Consider the following 17,347-nt stretch of genomic DNA (forward strand, 5'->3'; position numbering starts at 1 on the left):
GAAGACAGGAAAGTCTAGACTGACAGCTCTTCCTCCATCACAAGATGGCCCAACATACTTTGTACTCATGAGCCAGGACCCTTTAATTGTTTAACACCAGAATTCCAGTGTTTAACTCCTGGCTCTCTGGGGATGCCACCGATTACAGCTGCAGTAAAGTTTCTAACAAGCTGGTTGGGGTCTGAAAGCACAGGAGGAGGATCCCACTGCCATTTCCAGCCCATCAAGATTTCCCTGTTGCAGTGGGGATGGTTTGAGGCCTGAGGAGGCCCTGGTCCTACACCCAGCCCTGCCTGTGCTGTGCCAGCCTCCCCCTGTGCCACCCAGCGGTGCTGCACGCTGAGATCTGCACACAGCACTCCACTAGAAAAACACTCTCACAGTTTCATATGGAATGACAAATTTTCATATAACAAATAACAGCCCGAAAAAGTTCCATCAAAAAAAACAAACTCATTTTGCACCCCTCACCCCCATTACCACTGAGGAGCATAAAGGAATTTCTGACATTGAACCATCATATATAGGAGGATATACCAAAAGAGCAACCCAAAATTGCTCTTGCAACAATGGTGAAAGCCTGCCCTTATTTTGGCAAAACTTTATTTCATTCTACAGTGTCAGAGCACTGGTAATACTTACTGGGCTTTTTTCTCTCAGTTAAGAACCTCAGATGACCAGAGTGGTTGATCACTGTGACACACAGACAGGTGTAATACTGCAGGTTGGTTTGGTGCTCAAGGGGAGAAGGAGAAATGCTGGTTCTGACTGAACAGGCTGCATTGCCTCCTGCCACCATTCCCTAGGAATACAGAGGATCTGTATTTCCCACAGAGGGGCTGCCTTTTGTGCTGCAGATCAGGTATCACACAGGATCTATTACCACGGTGTGACATATTTAAGAATTCAATAAATCTGAGCTCTGTTTCTGCCACCTTAATCTGTGTTTGGCAATACCTTTTTCCATTTAAATCACCTTGAATACTGAGGACTTCTGTAAAGAGACAGAATTACACTCTGCATTCACTGCTTAAATAAGAGTGGGCTCAGGTGATGAAAGACATTTGATTTAAACTGCCCTTCTAATCAGTTACACCAAAGTTTTTGATCTGAAAGGGAAAGACAACAGTTTTGAAATCCCAAGTTCATTCCTCTCATTTCTTTTCATGCTCAAATGACCTGGAAACTGAGAACAATCAGCAACTTTGGATAAAATCCAAAGTATTGCTGTTATATGCAGGCAGTAAGATTGGATACTTCTTGGTATAACTGTGAAGAAAAACACTCAACTCTCCAAAATTACTCTGCTGCTACAAAAACCAGATGTTCTTGAAGGAAGTACTTGTGCAGAGCTGTACCACTTTGGGGTGCAAAGTTTCTAATGTTTGGGTGAAGTGTATGCCTGCTCCAGAAATTACAAACACTGTGTTACTCACTCTTGCAGCTAGAACTACTATTCCATTAACAGAAGGGTGATTTTTTTTATTATTTTATTTAGTGAGCATTTGATTTCTGGCAGTGCTCTCCTGGAATGTAAAATGCCAAGTTGGCAGCTTTCAGAAAGGGAAATTTCAATAAGTTGGGATGGTCTCTCTGGGCTCATATTTCTTGCAGTTCTTTTTCCATGTGCCTGTGTCCTTGGGTTACCAGCAACAGCTCTTACCTACAGCTTTGTTTCTTCTTTTATGTTTTATTAACTTTAGTGTTTCAACCCTGGCATCATTTTACCCTTCAGGAATGCATTGTGAAGTTCAGTCAGTCTTGATTTTTCCTGAAATGTGTAACAGTAACAGTGGTAGGTTCCAGTAGGTGCAGCCCAAAGCTCTGTAATTTTGCCTCTCATAGGAGTCCAGATCTGCTGGCAGGCATGTGCCTCATGCACACTCCCCACAACCCTGTTAGCTTACAACTAACCTTTTGCATTACAAAATTCAGTGACAAATCTAATAATACTTTTCTGTATAGAAAATAGAAAATCCCTTACTGGTAGTGGTATTTTAAAGAGCAAGAGCTGAATTAGGCTGCTCTAGAGACAAATCCATTAAGAGTTGATTTTAGCTGATAATAAAGTATCTCCTGAAGTCCTTAGGACTGGACACTCAAAACTATCAGTGGTAAAACCCTGTCTAATGATGAGCAAAGGAGATAAAGTTTGCAGTTCTGATAAATGACTTAGAAGTATCAAACCTTGGTGCAGGTAACCAGTTCCTGAGGGGTAAGCAGTGCCCGTCCTGCTGTGTTTGCTCCCCAGTGTGTCTGTGTGGTCCCAGAGCAGAGGAGCTGTGGCTGCCCAGCAGGACCCTCTGCCATGGCTGCTGTGCCAGCCCAGCAGGAGCCTCTGCCATGGCTGCTGTGCCCACCCAGCAGGGCCCTCTGCCATGGCTGTGCCTGCCCAGCAGGACCCTCTGCCATGGCTGTGCCTGCCCAGCAGGACCCTCTGCCAGGGCTGTGCCCGCCCAGCAGGGCCCTCTGCCATGGCTGTGCCTGCCCAGCAGGACCCTCTGCCATAGCTGTGCCCGCCCAGCAGGACCCTCTGCCATGGCTGCTGTGTCAGCCCAGCAGGAGTCTCTGCCATGGCTGCTGTGCCCACCCAGCAGGAGCCTCTGCCATGGCTGTGCCTGCCCAGCAGGACCCTCTGCCATGGCTGCTGTGCCCACCCAGCAGGAGCCTCTGCCATGGCTGTGCCTGCCCAGCAGGACCCTCTGCCATGGCTGCTGTGCCCGCCCAGCAGGACCCTCTGTCATGGCTGCTGTGCCTGCCCAGCAGGACCCTCTGCCAGGGCTGCTGTGCCAGCCCAGCAGGAGCCTCTGCCATGGCTGTGCCTGCACAGCAGGAGCCTCTGCCATGGCTGATGTGCCCACCCAGCAGGACCCTCTGCCATGGCTGCTGTGCCTGCCCAGCAGGGCCCTCTGCCATGGCTGTGCCCGCCCAGCAGGACGCTCTGCCATGGCTGTGCCCGCCCAGCAGGACCCTCTGCCATGGCTGTGCCTGCCCAGCAGGAGCCTCTGCCATGGCTGTGCCTGCCCAGCAGGACCCTCTGCCATGGCTGTGCCTGCCAAGCAGGACCCTCTGCCATGGCTGCTGTGCCCGCCCAGCAGGACCCTCTGCCATGGCTGCTGTGCCCACCCAGCAGGACCCTCTGCCATGGCTGTGCCTGCACAGCAGGACCCTCTGCCATGGCTGTGCCTGCCCAGCAGGAGCCTCTGCCATGGCTGCTGTGCCCGCCCAGCAGGAGCCTCTGCCATGGCTGTGCCTGCCCAGCAGGAGCCTCTGCCATGGCTGATGTGCCCACCCAGCAGGACCCTCTGCCATGGCAGCTGTGCCTGCCCAGCAGGGCCCTCTGCCATGGCTGTGCCCGCCCAGCAGGACCCTCTGCCATGGCTGTGCCTGCACAGCAGGAGCCTCTGCCATGGCTGTGCCTGCCCAGCAGGACCCTCTGCCATGGCTGTGCCTGCCAAGCAGGACCCTCTGCCATGGCTGCTGTGCCTGCCCAGCAGGACCCTCTGCCATGGCTGCTGTGCCCGCCCAGCAGGACCCTCTGCCATGGCTGTGCCTGCACAGCAGGACCCTCTGCCATGGCTGTGCCTGCCCAGCAGGAGCCTCTGCCATGGCTGCTGTGCCCGCCCAGCAGGAGCCTCTGCCATGGCTGTGCCTGCCCAGCAGGAGCCTCTGCCATGGCTGCTGTGCCTGCCAAGCAGGACCCTCTGCCATGGCTGCTGTGCCCACCCAGCAGGACCCTCTGCCATGGCTGTGCCTGCCCAGCAGGGCCCTCTGCCATGGCTGCTGTGCCCGCCCAGCAGGAGCCTCTGCCATGGCTGTGCCTGCCCAGCAGGACCCTCTGCCATGGCTGTGCCTGCCAAGCAGGACCCTCTGCCATGGCTGCTGTGCCTGCCCAGCAGGACCCTCTGCCATGGCTGCTGTGCCCACCCAGCAGGACCCTCTGCCATGGCTGTGCCTGCACAGCAGGACCCTCTGCCATGGCTGCTGTGCCCGCCCAGCAGGAGCCTCTGCCATGGCTGTGCCTGCCCAGCAGGAGCCTCTGCCATGGCTGTGCCTGCCCAGCAGGAGCCTCTGCCATGGCTGTGCCTGCCAAGCAGGACCCTCTGCCATGGCTGCTGTGCCTGCCCAGCAGGACCCTCTGCCATGGCTGCTGTGCCCGCCCAGCAGGACCCTCTGCCATGGCTGTGCCTGCCCAGCAGGACCCTCTGCCATGGCTGTGCCTGCCCAGCAGGGCCTTCTGCCATGGCTGTGCCTGCCCAGCAGGACCCTCTGCCATGGCTGTGCCCGCCCAGCAGGACCCTCTGCCATGGCCGTGTCTGCCCAGCAGGAGCCTCTGCCATGGCTGCTGTGCCCGCCCAGCAGGACCCTCTGCCATGGCTGTGCCTGCCCAGCAGGACCCTCTGCCATGGCTGTGCCTGCCCAGCAGGGCCTTCTGCCATGGCTGTGCCCGCCCAGCAGGACCCTCTGCCATGGCTGTGCCCGCCCAGCAGGACCCTCTGCCATGGCCGTGTCTGCCCAGCAGGAGCCTCTGCCATGGCTGTGCCTGCCCAGGAGGACCCTCTGCCATGGCTGTGCCTGCCCAGCAGGACCCTCTGCCAGGGCTGCTGTGCCCACCCAGAGCACCCACCTGCCGCTGACGGCGCAGCACAGCTGGCACATGCCGTGCAGCAGGGCCGTGGCACTCTGCAGGAAACTGGCTGTGTTGGGGTTCTCCTCCACAGGGCCCTGCACAGACAGGAAGCAGCAGCACAGCTTGTCCACCAGTCCTGTGTTGACCACATAACTGCAAACAGAGGAAAAAGTGTATTAAAAACAAAGTCCCACACGAGTATTGGTAACTTTGCAAAAGAAGTAATTTTTGCTTCTCTACGATCAAACCACATGGAATGCAGGTTGGGATTGCTTAAATACTCTTTCTGAAAGGGTTCAGTAAAATAATTCTAATTACAATGACTTCAGATCTGGCTCTGTGTGACTATCAGTAGTTTTTGTTAAGACGTATGTCTGTTGTAGGATAATTTGTATTACACTGTACAACAAATACCAGTGTAAATGTTTATTTTACCATACTGTTAGAAAGACAATGGAATTTTGTCATAGTTAAATGATTTATAATACCCTTGATAGCTCTGCAACAACAAAATTTCTTTTCAGCATGAAGAGATAAACTTTGTACAACACACTAATTCAAAAAGACAGGGATGTTACCCAGATAACATTTATTGCAATATGTATGTCATAACAACTACTGCCCAGGTGGGGTTTTTTCCCTCTTCAATATATATGCAACAACTCAGGGACTAATAGAATATGTAGGCAACAACCATCAGTATAGAAGGAACAGAATCACAAAACCTCCTCAGGTGCTGAGCCAAACTCAATTCAGAGAAAACCATGCTAGTGACTTCTTTTTTTTTAACTCTTAACCCCTTATTACCAGGGTAGGTCACACCACCATTGCTGATCATCAGATCACTACTGCTGGTTTCCTTTTTGAATTCTAATAGCTTGGAAACCTAAGCAAAAATAATCTGCTCTTCACCCTTGTACCAAGATCCCTCTGTCCACAGCAGGTTCTCTCACACACTGGTCAGTGTAACTCCACTAAAACTACACACAGAGACACATTTTTTCCACATCACTTTGCTAATATCACCTCATGCACTTTCCTTGTTCTACCACAAACATGGAGCTGCTCAGCCTCCAGTCCATCTCAACCACCACACTCTGCTGACTCAGATAAGATCAACTCTCTTTGTGGACACGAAGGTCCCACTGCAATCACCTCCTTTTCATTCCCCTTTAATTTTCTTTGCATTTTCTTCCACTCTTGCCAAGTGGGAGAAACCTCCTGTCAAACCAGAAGTGCTGTTTTATCCTGTGCCTCCACCTGCCTGAAGACATGGGGAAGCAATTGCCTTCAGACAGCACCAAATGATTCCCTGTTTTCACACTGACTGTCTGCACTAAACCTGTTACTAACGTTACTCTGTCCCTCCAGCTGCTGTCTCCTTGCTCCTCAAGGCCATGTGTTGGAGATGCCCCTGAGAACAAAGGCTCCTTGGGAAGGGAACACCACTGGCCCTGTGTTTCCATAATGTCTAGATGGCCTTGACTTGACTAAGTGGGGAGCATTATTAAATAAAATTGATGCTAGCCAATAAAGACAATTGATTAGATAATGCCTCTCACAGAAGTTGTACAAGTATTTATTGAAAAACCCTGTTCCCTCACAACATGTCTTACAGTCTGATTTTGAAAAAACAAGGGGGTTAAGATTAGGGAAGAAAATCTCTCACTTTTCAGACACTGCTGTTGCTCAAAGGCTGATTCCTCTCCAGGGCTAGAAGACAGACCTTCTGCCAAAGCTCACCCTGCTGACACACAGCTTTCAGAAGCAGTGAAAGGAATTAAGAATAAAAATATGCTGGATATAAAGCAAATGTCTCACTGCAGCATGAAAGATTTTTAAAGCTGCTGAAGCACAGCACTTAAAAACACTTGAAGATACACAAAGGTTATTAATTGCTCGCTTGTTGCTCAGGTAAATTTGTCTGTTCTGTTTAGCATCATCAAAGGTTACCAGCATTAGGCTTCTTGCAGATTTTGATCTAAGCAACCCACCTGACTGTACAGGTGATAAGTTCTTCTGTATTAGCAAAGTAATTCCAGGGACAGAGTTGGGTGTTAGATACATCACAGTCACAGAGAAATGCTGAGTGCTGGAAACAGCCCCAAGACACAGGAGGGGAGAGGAAAAACCAAATAAAATACAGCCAATATTGAGAGATGGTGTCTCAAAAAAAAGGCACAGCCATTCTCACCGATATTCTCTTCCCCAGAAACATCTCCACAGTGTGGCTGACACCTGCAAACCGTGCCCATTGCCCCCTCCCTTCACACCCACACCTGGCACAAAGCAGCTGCTCCCCTGGCAGAGGAGATGGGTGGGAGCTGTCAGTGTGTTGGACTGTTCCTCCCTGGCACCAGAGACAACCAGGAGATGCATTGAGCTCTCCCTTCCCTGAAGAACTGAGCACCCAGACAAGTGGAATGTTAAAACTCTCTAATCCATTGCCTCCATCTCCCAGTCCTTTTACCCATGGTAGCATAGCTGAAATAATTTGGCTGCCCTTTTGATACCCAGACAGCACATAGATAATTGGTGTTTATGCATCAGGTCTAGCAACTCCAAAGAGAAAAAAAAAATTAAAATATTTCAGTGTTCCTCTTTCTTCCCTCATCTTCTTAAAACTCTCACTTAATCAAGTCCCCATGACATATGATACAATGACCTGAGGTGAAAGATTCTCATTAATGACAGAATTTGTCTGTTTTTGACTAGTTTAAAATGCTCTCTCTCTTTTTTTCCTAATTGCTCTATTACCTTGTCATCAGGCCTTTCATTCCCCATCTATAACCAGATCCCCTGAAGTGCCTCAGGTGAGGAACCTGGTTGGATTCTCATGTATCTCCTTATCTTATGGCTATGCCTGTGCTTGGTGCACTCAGTGTCAAGTGTCTGCTCTGCACAGACCTCCCACCCTCCCATTCATAAATGGGCAGAATACAACAGCCTGAAATTTCACACTCTATCAAAACCTGTTTGGGGAGAAGGCAGGTTACAGGAGCACAATGAAGTTTGAGAGGTCAGTGGTATCTATGACAACTATTTGCTTTGCTTTCCTCCTCCAGCTGTCCTCTTTGACTCCATCAGCATCACCCCAGACTTGGAGAGGTGTGGTGGTGCTCCCTGGGACATGCTTTCAGCAGCAGATAATCAGAATTTCATTTCTTCAGAGCGCCAAAGATGCACTGGTAACTATTTATATGACAATTTATTGGTAACTACTTGTGTGATTTACTCGTGAAACTTTACAGTTTCCACAAGTCTAATAAACTGTTGGGTATCTATGTTTATATGTATTAATTATATCTGTATATATACACATTAATATATTCAAGTTCAGCTACATAATCAGATCAGGTTATTGGAGTGACTGGCTGATCTTTACCAGGAAGGACATGTTTTCTGACAAGCCCACAGGAGTGCCATGTGGATATGAAGGACTCCATGGGCAATGGGCAAACATGGCTGGCACAGAGCAGAGCAATGATGGCACACAGACACTGACTGCTACAGAATTAGGAGAGTAAACTGAGGGAAAGGACACAAAAAACCAAGTCAAAAATTAGAAGATTCTTGGTTTTCTGTATTTCTGCTTCTGCAGTTCTTTGAAGAACACTTTTGACTGAGAATACAGCATTTCAATGTCCTGACTACACACACAGGTGACTCTTACTGAGTTAAGAGTTAAAGCAGATTTTTCCATCTTAAATCAGCAAAATTTTGTTTCTCTGTGGTAAAGAATGCTTAGAGAAGTTTCATTATCTTTTTTTAAACCTGATTAGGTCTTGGACTCTGCTGTTGAAGGCTTCTACTTGCGAGGATTTACTTTTCACTTCCTGTAATATCTTCAGTGCAGCAGAGTGGTTGTTTCCCTCTGGGAAGCTGGAGATTAGACATCTGAAAATCACAGCAGTTACCCTCAGAAGTCCTGTTGTTAAACCTTCAAATACCTGCTTATTCACACTTCTGCCTGCAGTAGCATTATGGTCATCTGGAACACTAACCTAAGCAAAGAGAAAACAAAAACAACCAGAATTCAATAAAAATAATCAAAGTTTGTAGAGAAACATTTAGAAATTTGCATAGGTAATAAAAAAGTAACACTCTAGCAGTGCTGATGGACACAGAAGCATTTCAGGTACAAAAAAAGGCAGTGCAGATAATCCAAGCTGGAACAGAATAACACAAGTCAAAGCAATTCAGTGTCTGAGAACTGAGGGCAGCCTTCCAGCAGCAGAGCATGTCATCGGTATGACTGTGTTCTTATGCATAAAACATCACCCTCTGAGCACTGCACGGGCCCCTCAGACCTCAGCCACTTGTCCATGCTGTCAGAAGCACAACACCCAATCCTCTCTGAACAGGCCTCAGACAAATCCTGTTTTTCTAAATAACTACAGCCCTCTCTAAAAAAGTGAAGTTGAGCTGCATAACACATAAATCTGAAGACAGATCTATATGCAGGATACCGATGTTGAAGGAAACCACCCTAGAGAGCATAATTTTTAAAACATTAATTACATTTTTTCATTTCTGCAGTCCAAGCTAATTTGAGCAGCTGAAACCCTGCCCTGCTGTGCTCAGGCAGTAAATGGAGTGTGTGTGGAGGTCCTGCAGTGCTGCAGGCACAGCACTGGCACTGCCCTGGCACTCCTGGCACAGCTCCAGCCCTGCTGCTGTTCCACACCCTCCATGGAGCCATGGACAGCCAGGAGCTCCAGCACCATCCCCAGGGATCAGTCCTGGCTGAAATCCTAGAACCACAGAATCAATTGGGTTGGAAAAGACCTCCGAGATCATCAAGTCCAACCCTTGGTCCAACTCCAGTCCCTTTACCAGATCATGGCGCTCAGTGCCACGGCCAATCTCAGCTGAAAAACCTCCAGGGATGGGGAATCCACCCCCTCTCTGGGCAGGCCATTCCAATGCCTGAGCACTCTCTCTGCAAAGAAGTTTTTTCTCATCTCCAACTTCAATTTCCCCTGGCAGAGCTTGAGCCCATCGTGCCCCCTTGTCCTATTGCTGAGTGCCTGGGAGAAGAGACCAACCCCCACCTGGCCAGAACTTCCCTTCAGGGAGTTATAGACAGTGCTGAGGTCACCTCTGAGCCTGCTCTTCTCCAGGCTGAACACCCCCAGCTCCCTCAGCCTCTCCCCACAGCACTTGTGCTCCAGTCCCTTCTCCAGCCTCGTTGCTCTTCTCTGGATCCACCCTTGTTGCCTTGTTGTCTTATTTTCATTCCAGGGTAGGAGAATTCACACTCAGTATATGCCAGCAAGGTCAGAGCAAACCAGCCCTGCCCGGATAGGTATCAGGAGGGGTTTGGTAACACTTGGTGACAAAGAACAACATGCACATTTCTTTATTATTCATCAGCTCTGAGCCTTGTGCCGCTACTTAAAGCTCATTGTAATAGTCTGTTTCTGGTGATGAGCCAAGACAGCAAGTGAGAAACCTTTAGCTGCTTATTCAGGTTCAAGAGGAAAAATAACACTATTGCTCCAGTAACTTTTGTTGACTGCAATAGTTCAAGACTAATGATTCCAATTGCCCACTGAAACAGATGGATTAAGCTTTGCAATGTATAAATCAATTAAAACATGGTGACTTTTTACTGGGAACATTAAGTTTAAAAATTGCTAACAAATGCTCCTCAGTGCTTTTTCACCTAAGATAAAAAATTATATATGCTATTTCTTTAATGATTTAATAGTATTTCACAGCAGGGGCTTCCATTTGCTGTAGTGAGCAGTACTGTAAGCAGAAAATGTCTATTTTTGTCTTCCAGTTCAACATACATATGAGAATTTTTTTTTCCAAGTATACAGCCTTAACTGTAAAAGTTCATGCTTTAAAATAAAACTTTTCTTTGTAGTTTGTAAAATAAATAGATCTGGCACTTAATGGAATCATTTATTGCAGAGCTTATTTTTCACATTCAATTTTTGGGGAAAATGTGTGTGTTTTAATAAAAAGTGAGAACAAGTGCGGGGTTTTTATACTGTGTATGTCAGAGAAGACATAGAAGGAAATACTGTTTTACAGAAAATGGGTGTTTGAACTTAATTCCTTTTACATTTCCCTTTTATACCTACTCAAATGAGTGACAAAAGATCAGCTCTTTTACTGAACAGGTAATTAATGGGATAGTGTGAAAGTCTATTGAGATTTATGTTCAAAATTAATTGCTGTGCTTGCAGAAGCAAAATTAATTGGGGTGCTTGCTTGTTGATTATTTTATCAAGGGGTAGGAAATCTTAAGATTTAATAGTGTAATTATGAAAGCTTTCAAGCTCTGGATCCTTTGTGTTGATTTCCCCAGGAGCTGATGATATTCAGAGAAACCCTGGGTTGAACATGGGCTTTAGATGTTCAAACATTCCACACATCTGAGGTTTAACCCTTTAAGTGGCACAAATCTACAGGTGTGATTACACACTTAAACTAATTCGTTGAGTAACTGGCACAAAACATTTTCAAATCACAAAGAAAAACCAGGAAAAATGTAACAGCAGTCCCATTATTTGACACACCCACTTTTAGCTTTCCTGGTGACTGAGTCTGCTGGGCTTCAGCAGGACTCCACTTTCCCTCTGCCAGTTCTTGGATCACAGCACTCTGCTGACCCAACTCGCACTCTGGCACAGCCTCCACACGAGTGTTCACTATTCCTTGGAGAGTTCCCCTCTGCAGGGATTCCCAGGCTCGTGCAGAGCTGCCATGAGCTGCTCAGCTCTGCCCAGCAGCATCCAGGGCTTAATCCTGTGAGATGCTGCACAGTGTGGCCCCAATCCAGTAAAGCACTTGGGCACATCTCATACAGCTGAAAATGTGACTCCCCTCTGACTCACGTCACCAAAATGTCTCTGCATATCACAGCACACTTTTTTCCTGTGCTCACAAAAAACACCAAACAGCTTCCAGTTAGCAACACAGAGCTCTGCCACTGGCAACTCACTGGTGCAAAAAGCATAGCCCTTCATAGCCAAGAAGAAATTCAAATACAGAGTTGATAAACCTAAATGGAAGGACTTCAAACCTTTTGAAGCATTCAAATTTTCTTCATTTGGTCACTTATTTTGTATCCTTCTCCCATTAACACTGATGATTTTGTGCTTTTTGCATGTGTTGGGTTTGCCTCAAAAACTCTTTGAAAAGTGAATACTTTCAGAATAGTACCAGTACGATGTCAGATTTTCTATGCAGTAATCAGGGAACCACAGACATGCAAATGGCCCAGAAGTGCATGGGCTGGGGATGGTGCAGGTGAAGGTTCCACTTCTTAAATTCCCTACCCCTAAACACTTTAGCATGTCCCAACTTCTGCTCCAGCCCTGTGACCAGGATTTGCTGCTCTCCACTGTTCTTGGGGCTCAGAGAATGCCAGTGCCATGTGGCTGAACCCACAGACACAGATGCCATTCCCAAATGGAGCAGAGCAGCAGAGAGGCACATACACGCCTTGGATGTCACAGTTCTTGCCACCATCACTGCAAACACAGAGCAGCCTTTTCCTTATGCAGTACAGATGATTAAAAAAACCTCACCACAAATGGTTAATAAACTGTGACAGGATGGAGAGTGTAATTTTGAAGTACCTGAATTAAATGGCAGCAAATTCCAGGGAAGAAATACAGGAGAAAAATTACTTATCTGTGACTAGACAGCCAGATTAACCTAAAGTGAGATTTCACAGGCCATTTCCTTACAATACAGTCCAGATTTAAGCACTGTATTTCGGAGAACAAAAAAGTAACAAGAACTCACTTCTGATCTCTACATTTGTTTGGCTGCCACTTAAATTGCAGTGTTCACTGCACATGTTTTTACATTCACTAATGATGCTTTATTAAGTATTTTCAGGTATTCTGTATTTAAAGACTGCCTCAAAAAACAACCCCAGTGACCTGCCATGGTATCATACAGATAGGTATGGTTTATATATATGGCTTTTCAGATATCTTTGTGGAAAGTACATGACAGCTGCCACTTGACTGGAGATAAAAACCCCAAACTAAAAAAACTGTCCTTAAATCCTTACATATTATCAATTACTATTAATTACTTGGCTCTGTCAGTGTGAAATCTTCCAAAACATACAATTAGAAAAGTTCCCATTATTTTGCAGCTATTTTCTAGGTACAGCAGACAAAGAAGAGCAGTCTGTAAAGAAATGAAGTTCCCCCTTAAGCACAGGACTGGTATGAAGGTGGGAAGGTTTGATCCATTAATCATGGAATCAGGAAACACCAGTGCTGACCTCAACAGACACAGACTTAGGCATTACTGAGCTCAGGAGGCCAAGAAAGGTAAAATGGGAGGTAAAGTCTGCAGAAGGTTCCTTCCAGTCTGTTCTGGTGGGAGATAGAAAGGTCTGAACAGGACACTTCAAACTATTCACCTGGGCAGGCTGGATGGCACAAATGGAAAAAAGAGAAATACAGTCCATTTGGAATTCTATAATTTCCTATTGGTATTTTCACTGGAGAAATTATTTTTTAATAGTACTTCAAGTAGTCTTTTGATGAGAAAATGTTACACCTGTATAGAGAAAAATGAGTACTTTGTCACCAGTGCAAAGTGACTGTTTTAAATTTTATTCTTTAAAATGTAGAGTTCTGAGTTTTAGCGAAAGGGAAGCTGATATTGTATTTGATTCATGAATAAATCAAAATTAAGCCCACATTAAATTAGATGAAAATGAAGTTCTTACTGAATGTATTCAAGACTATATTGAAATGTTTCTCAAGACCAGATTCTTTCTGTTTCTGTAGTAAATATTTGTATACTTGTTTAACAATGTGTTAAAACCTTGCAAATATACATTCTCATTTATTACTCCTGGTATTACTTGGGCTTTATTTTCCAATAAATACACATAACATGGACAAAGGCTGCATCATCCAGCTCATTAAACCAGGAAAAGAGGAGGCAGTTAAATTCTGTGGAGGAGTCATTTTAGTATTTTGATATTTGGAGCTGCTCTCATTTTGCATATTTCTTTTTTGTAAAAAAAAATTCAAACTTGATCTGATTTATTATATTTTCAAGAGAGAAAAATCAGGGTTACAACAGCAGCACTGTATTAGGGTTTTGTACTCAAATAGGTGCCTCATGGAACTATGAAGATATCCTGGTTTAAGGGCCAATTTTGCATGAAGAGAACATAAGGGACTTTATGCATAGGGAAGAAAAGTCCACTGTGGATCTTGGGAAACATTAAGCTTTAATTACAGTTTTGCTGTAGTTTAAGGGTAGTATTTGGCAATTATCCTTCTGTAGTATCTCTGAGCTCTAAGTGCTCAGCTTTGCCTAAGAAATGGCCTCTTTATTCCTTCAGGAAAAGTGCAGGTGGTTCTCCAGCTGCCCTGGGAGCAGGCAGGGCTTTGGCAGCAGAGGGAATCCTGTCAGCTGTCAGTGCTGAGGATTTCCCTGGGCCGTGACTGCCCAGCCCTGCTCTGCTCACCCTGTAGGGCCAGCACTGCCCAGCACCACACACCTTTCACTGAGCCAGCTGAAACTGATCCCTGCAATCCTCTTGCCAAGGGCTGGGCAGAACAAGGAGCTGGCAGCTTCTCAGAGCAGAGTGCACAGGTTGCACTTGGGTTTCCTTTGTGCCAGGGACCCTCAGACTATCTTTTAAAGTGTTCTCGACAGTCCTATGGCTGTTGATTCCAACAGCATCACTTAAATTATTAAAAGTATGTACATAACTTTTCAATTAACAAACTGCTTGGCTCATGAAAATACATACACACAATTTATAAGTAGAAAACCAAGACTAAATATCTTATGATGAGCAGGTCACTATGAATTAAAAATGAGTTTTCAAATAAAATATTTAATGACATTTCAAATTAGATGAAACATTGGAAAATTAAGACTTTAATCGTTAAAGAGTTCTGCTATTTAAGCACTTCAGCAAATCAAACTATGGCAACATATTGACCTGACTTAGATTCCTGACACTGAAACAAGTAAGAATCAAACACACACTTACAACTCATAATATTCTACATTTTAAATATGCCTATAGGGTGAATTAAAGAAAACAACCTCAGGAAACTTTAGATAGAACAATACCCACTCACTGCAGTTCCTGGTATGTAGGCTTTTGCAGAATTTACTGGTAGAAGCAAATACATCCATTTCTATAGAATAGAGTAGACATGGCCATCACATACATACAACAAAAGAATCTTGTTCTTTCAAGCCTTTATTCTCATTTATCTCCTGGTATTCTTACACTTAAACATGTAAAGTACTTAAACATGTTTGTGAGGCATGTAAAAATTTCTACATTAAAAAAGCTGTTTTACATACCATAAACTGGTGTATCAACAGGTCCATCAGAAAAGTGATCTTATTGCTAAAGAGAACATAAGTGCAGTTTTCTATGCAGTTGCTGCAGGTGAGGCTGTAAACGTTCACTGCACTGCACAGAGACCTACAGGGTCAAAAGGGAAGAAAAAAAGAAATTAGAACTTTACTTTTTTCATCAGTAAATTAAATGGCAGCACATCACAAAACAACCTTTCAGCAACTCACAATCATTTTCTCCAACTTGGAATTCCAAGCAGAACAAACACCTTAAATGAAATCAATTATGTAATTAATAACTTTGAAACAGTAAAGCCATACTTATCAGAAGTCATGCACTCTGTGGGTACTGGACTCATCTGTATTCAGAACTCCTATCAAAACTTAAACAGAGATCAGCCAATTTCATAATTTGGATGTGTAATTTTGCTTTTTATTGTGGCTTATACCTATGGCACACAATGAAGTTGGGTATAAGGTCCCTCTCCTGGCACGACTTTGGGACAAAAGCCCCATGTAAGTAACTCCCAGCAATCCCAGGAGCAGCTTCAGACACAGGAGTGCCTGTGCATCAGTGCAAGGAGTGGGGTGAGCGAGGAACCCCCCCTGAGCCAGCCACCAGCAGGTGATATTCCTGCCCAAACCTCTGCAGAGCCACCCTGTGCCCCCTGCAGAGCCTGCAGTGCCACCCTGTGCCCCCTGCAGAGCCTGCAGTGCCACTGAGGCTCCAGCAGCACCCACTGCCCCCGCCTGGGGTGGGCAGGAGGGGACAGGTTTGCAGTGATGCCAGTGACAGGTTTGCAGGGGCACAGGGGACAGGTTTGCAATGGCACCGGTGACAGGTTTGCAGGGGCACAGGGGACAGGTTTGCAGTGATACCAGTGACAGGTTTGCAGGGGCACAGGGGACAGGTTTGCAGTGATACCAGTGACAGGTTTGCAGGGGCACAGGAGACAGGCTTGCAGTAGCACCGGTGACAGTTTGCAGTGATACCATTGACAGGTTTGCAGTGGCACAGGTGACAGGTTTGCAATGGCACCGGTGACAGGCTTACAGTGACACAAGTGACAGGTTTGCAATGGCACTGGTGACAGGTGTGCAGTGGCACAGGTGACAGGTGTGCAGTGGCACTGGTGACAGGTGTGCAGTGGCACTGGTGACAGGTTTGCAGTGGCACTGGTGACAGGTGTGCAGTGGCACAGGTGACAGGTGTGCAGTGGCACTGGTGACAGGTGTGCAGTGGCACTGGTGACAGGTTTGCAGTGGCACTGGTGACAGGTGTGCAGTGGCACAGGTGACAGGTTTGCAGTGGCACTGGTGACAGGTGTGCAGTGGCACTGGTGACAGGTGTGCAGTGGCACAGGTGACAGGTTTGCAGTGGCACTGGTGACAGGTGTGCAGTGGCACTGGTGACAGGTGTGCAGTGGCACAGACACAAAATCACAGCACATGTCCAACTGTTCTCTGCATCACGTGCAGTGATTTCCATCTGCTCCCATTAAAGTGTTCTCAAAATGGGACTTGCAGGGAAGTTGGGACCAGCACTATAAAATATACTTGCAGAGATTAATCTGACCAGAGAGAATCCTATTTCAGAATAAACACAAAATTCAATTCTTGAACTTTGCTTATTACAAGAGCTATCCCTGTCACTACACAAACACACACACACAACACAAATGCATCATAAATACATCCAATAATAAATACAGATGGTGAGACATTCAAGTTGTTTGTCTAAAGTAAACCAAAAGGAAAAACATTTTTACTTTGTTGGGTTTTTTTCAACATGTGAAAAAAATGTAACTAAGTTCAAATAAGCTGCACAGGAGAAAATAAATTGTGAGTGCTGTTCAAAGGTCATACAAAAGTGGGACTGCAACAAACACCAAGTTCCTGCACTGAAATCCTCAAAGCTGGTATTTAACAGGACAAGCTGCAGACCAGTTCAACATACTTCTCGAGTCAACTTTTACTCTTCATCTTTCTCCTAAAATATTTTATGAAACTCCATTATTTACACAACAATAAGGAATGCTGCTTTACTGACTGCTGAGGTCACTGCTGAGGCATCTGATCACTTAGCCTGGCTCTCCAGAGCTCAAATGGAAGCATCTTACACACAGAAACTGCATTTCTCAAGCTAAGAAAAGCCAGAAATATTCAGAGGCCAGAAAAATTGGAGTAAAATTTTTTCATTGGTATGTCTAGATTGTTTTTAATTCAGCCAGAAAAGTAGTTTTGAATTTTGAAAAGAAGCAAGTGAACATTTATAGTTTTCTTCCTTTTCTGAGTACCACCATATTACCAAGTTATATTAATTTTACTGGACTGATAATTAATTTTACTCTAGTGTCTAATCAAATCAGTTTCAATCTCCAGTTCACATGATGTGAA

The 17,347-nt window shown here is 45.7% G+C and overlaps 1 protein-coding gene across 3 annotated transcripts in view; it reads right to left on the reverse strand.

Moving 5' to 3' along the window:
- SCAPER (S-phase cyclin A associated protein in the ER) overlaps positions 1 to 17,347 on the reverse strand; it is a 162,814-nt gene that overhangs the window by 34,414 nt on the left and 111,053 nt on the right. For all 3 annotated transcript variants that reach the window (XM_071568602.1, XM_071568600.1, XM_071568601.1), the window contains exons 25-27: positions 14,954 to 15,077; positions 8,405 to 8,634; positions 4,628 to 4,783 (exon numbers count right to left, since the gene is read on the reverse strand). In XM_071568602.1, coding sequence (XP_071424703.1) covers positions 4,628 to 4,783; positions 8,405 to 8,634; positions 14,954 to 15,077 — 510 coding nt within the window. The remainder of the gene's footprint in view (positions 1 to 4,627; positions 4,784 to 8,404; positions 8,635 to 14,953; positions 15,078 to 17,347) is intronic.

The sequence above is a fragment of the Pithys albifrons genome, chromosome 13, assembly GCF_047495875.1.
Source record: "Pithys albifrons albifrons isolate INPA30051 chromosome 13, PitAlb_v1, whole genome shotgun sequence".
NCBI classification, from domain to species: domain Eukaryota; kingdom Metazoa; phylum Chordata; class Aves; order Passeriformes; family Thamnophilidae; genus Pithys; species Pithys albifrons.